The sequence below is a fragment of the Austrofundulus limnaeus genome, unplaced genomic scaffold (assembly GCF_001266775.1).
Source record: "Austrofundulus limnaeus strain Quisiro unplaced genomic scaffold, Austrofundulus_limnaeus-1.0 Scaffold119, whole genome shotgun sequence".
Lineage (NCBI taxonomy): Eukaryota > Metazoa > Chordata > Actinopteri > Cyprinodontiformes > Rivulidae > Austrofundulus > Austrofundulus limnaeus.
Genome location: NW_013952521.1, coordinates 662,830 through 665,093, shown reverse-complemented (window position 1 = coordinate 665,093; position 2,264 = coordinate 662,830). Strand labels below are relative to the sequence as shown.

Below are 2,264 nucleotides of genomic sequence, written 5' to 3'. Positions count from 1 at the left end.
TCTAGTTGTGTGGCCCTAACACTCCGTTGTAGATAGGCTACTAGAGCTAAAACCGAATTATTAATGTTTTTTATTTACATGTAACATTTTAACTGTGAAAGTTATTCTTCCAGTAAAAAGACATGTAAATATACGTCCCGACCCATTTTAAGTCCATTATGAAACTGATCACTATGGTAACGGGGTAGCACATGGTCATGCAAACTTACGTGAAGCCGACGTCAGGCRAAGGGCAGACCATCTCATTTCACAGCAGGTTTGAGCAGCCTACCCGGCCCAGGGARGATGTGGCCCACGTGGCCCATGAACTGAGACACAGYCTTAACTTTTTGGTACTTTTACCTGTTAGCAAMTGTTGTTGCTACATTTACCTGTTAGTTAGCATTTWGCTATTTTTGGCTTTTRGCAAGTATTCTGATGAAGAAATAAAAGTAACATTAGTATTTTCTAACCTTTGCTTTCGGTGTATAAGCTAAGCTAGCTTACACACTGAAAGCTAGTGTATAAACTAGTGTATAGTGTAGCTTATAATAAAATATAATTAAATCTTCACTATGAAGATGAGATATTGAGATAAAAATCTTTTAGGATTACAAGAACAACAGAAACCAGGAGGCTTCAGGAGGTTATTGTGCTTCACAGAGTGAACACRTCTTTCCAGGAACAGAAACTGTGAAGTTGTTTTTACATAAACAGGTATAGAAGAAGGCCAGCTTTGTAAAYGCCTCCTCCCGCTCAGGACTACAGAAGTCTGGTTTGTTGGTTCAGACACACCTGAACGGAACAATAAAGTAACGACAGCAAACATCACGAGCCAATCCATGTGACGATAAAGGCAGTAAAAGAAGCGGTACTGTACCTTTGGATCTTCCTTATGCTGCAGCGTTAAAACAGAGACAAGCAGAGTGAGGACAGASAGTCTGACTTTGTTAACTTCATCAAAGCAGATGTGAAACTTTGAGGAGGAAYGATGGAGGAGCAGCGGGACGGGTCTAACTGGAGGCTCAAAGACGAGATGACAGTCACGCTGAATGAAATGAGGGAGAGATGAGAGCGCTCCACCAAGTGTTTTAATCGCTGCTCCAGTTTGCTTTAATTAGGTCAGCGTTTCCCTGAAGGTTGCAACTGAAATCCTTCAAAATAAAAAGTTTCCTGCAGCTGRTGTTACTCTGGTTTTAAGCGTCGGCAACTTATTGCATACTGTATATTCCACACTTAAGAATGAATTAACGCCAGAGACTTAAACCAGAATCACCTAATCGATATTCAGTATTTAATCACGTTTCTTCAGAAGCTTCATTCTGGCTCTGATGAGTGTTTTTTTCRCTGAAAAGCAGAGCTCCATTGAYCAAACCCACTCAGTCCAGGTTTAATTAGCGGCCCGTGGTCTCGAAGCTGCAGAGCTCAGCCCCTMACCGGGCCTGATAAGACCTCTGCTGTACGAAGGCATCAAAGAAAGCTGGTTTTCTATTAATCCTTCTCCACAGATGGAGGATCGTGGGATTTCTTATTTCACAGACTAAATGTCAGATCCCTCACCGGCTCTTTTTCTCTCAGTTTCAGTCGCATCGCTGGGAGGAAAACACGAGGGCAGGTGACACGATGCTTTCKGTCACATGAAACCTGTCAGCTCCTAGTCTCACTTCGTGTTGTTAGAGGAAATCATCTGGAAATCTTAAACTTGGGTTAAATAACTGCTTGCACTAATGGTTTTGTTGTCTGTTTCCAAAATGTTTTGTTTTTTTGTCGCTGGACAAATTTTACTAAAACTTAAATTTGATATTCACATAGAACATATTCAAAATGGCTGCCTCAGCCAATCAACCCATAAAAAACACAAAATTTCCTATAAATCAGTCAGTCTTACATGTCATGAACCTAATGTTTAGTTTTAACCCTAATCTAATGCGCCCAAGTCTGCTGGACATCCTGGATATTATGGACAATGGTAAGCACCCTCTGCACACTGTTATCAGCAACCAGAGGAGCCAGTTCAGTGAACGACTGCTTCCTCCAAAATTTTAATTTAATTTAACCTTTATTTAACCAGGTAGATCTCATTGAGATTAAAAATCTCTTTTTCAAGAGAGACCTGGCCAAAAACAGCAGCAGCACACAGACAATGCAAAATTCAAAACTACAGATATTAAACTACATTAAAATACTTCACGATAAATAAAAGAAAAACAAAAAACACTCATAAAAGGTAAGATAGAACTAAAATAGAGTATGAAATCAGTTAAAACATTTACAAACAAATGTCT

At 39.7% G+C, this 2,264-nt stretch overlaps 1 protein-coding gene across 4 annotated transcripts in view; it reads right to left on the bottom strand.

Annotated features, from left to right (window-relative positions):
- The window catches only part of LOC106521982 (rho GTPase-activating protein 44), a 45,435-nt gene that overhangs the window by 9,677 nt on the left and 33,494 nt on the right, over nucleotides 1-2,264 (bottom strand). For 3 of the 4 annotated variants that reach the window (XM_014014780.1, XM_014014782.1, XM_014014779.1), the window contains exon 17: nucleotides 860-877. The exons of the other annotated variant lie outside the window; for it this stretch is intronic. In XM_014014780.1, coding sequence (XP_013870234.1) covers nucleotides 860-877 — 18 coding nt within the window. The remainder of the gene's footprint in view (nucleotides 1-859; nucleotides 878-2,264) is intronic. 4 annotated transcript variants of the gene reach the window in all.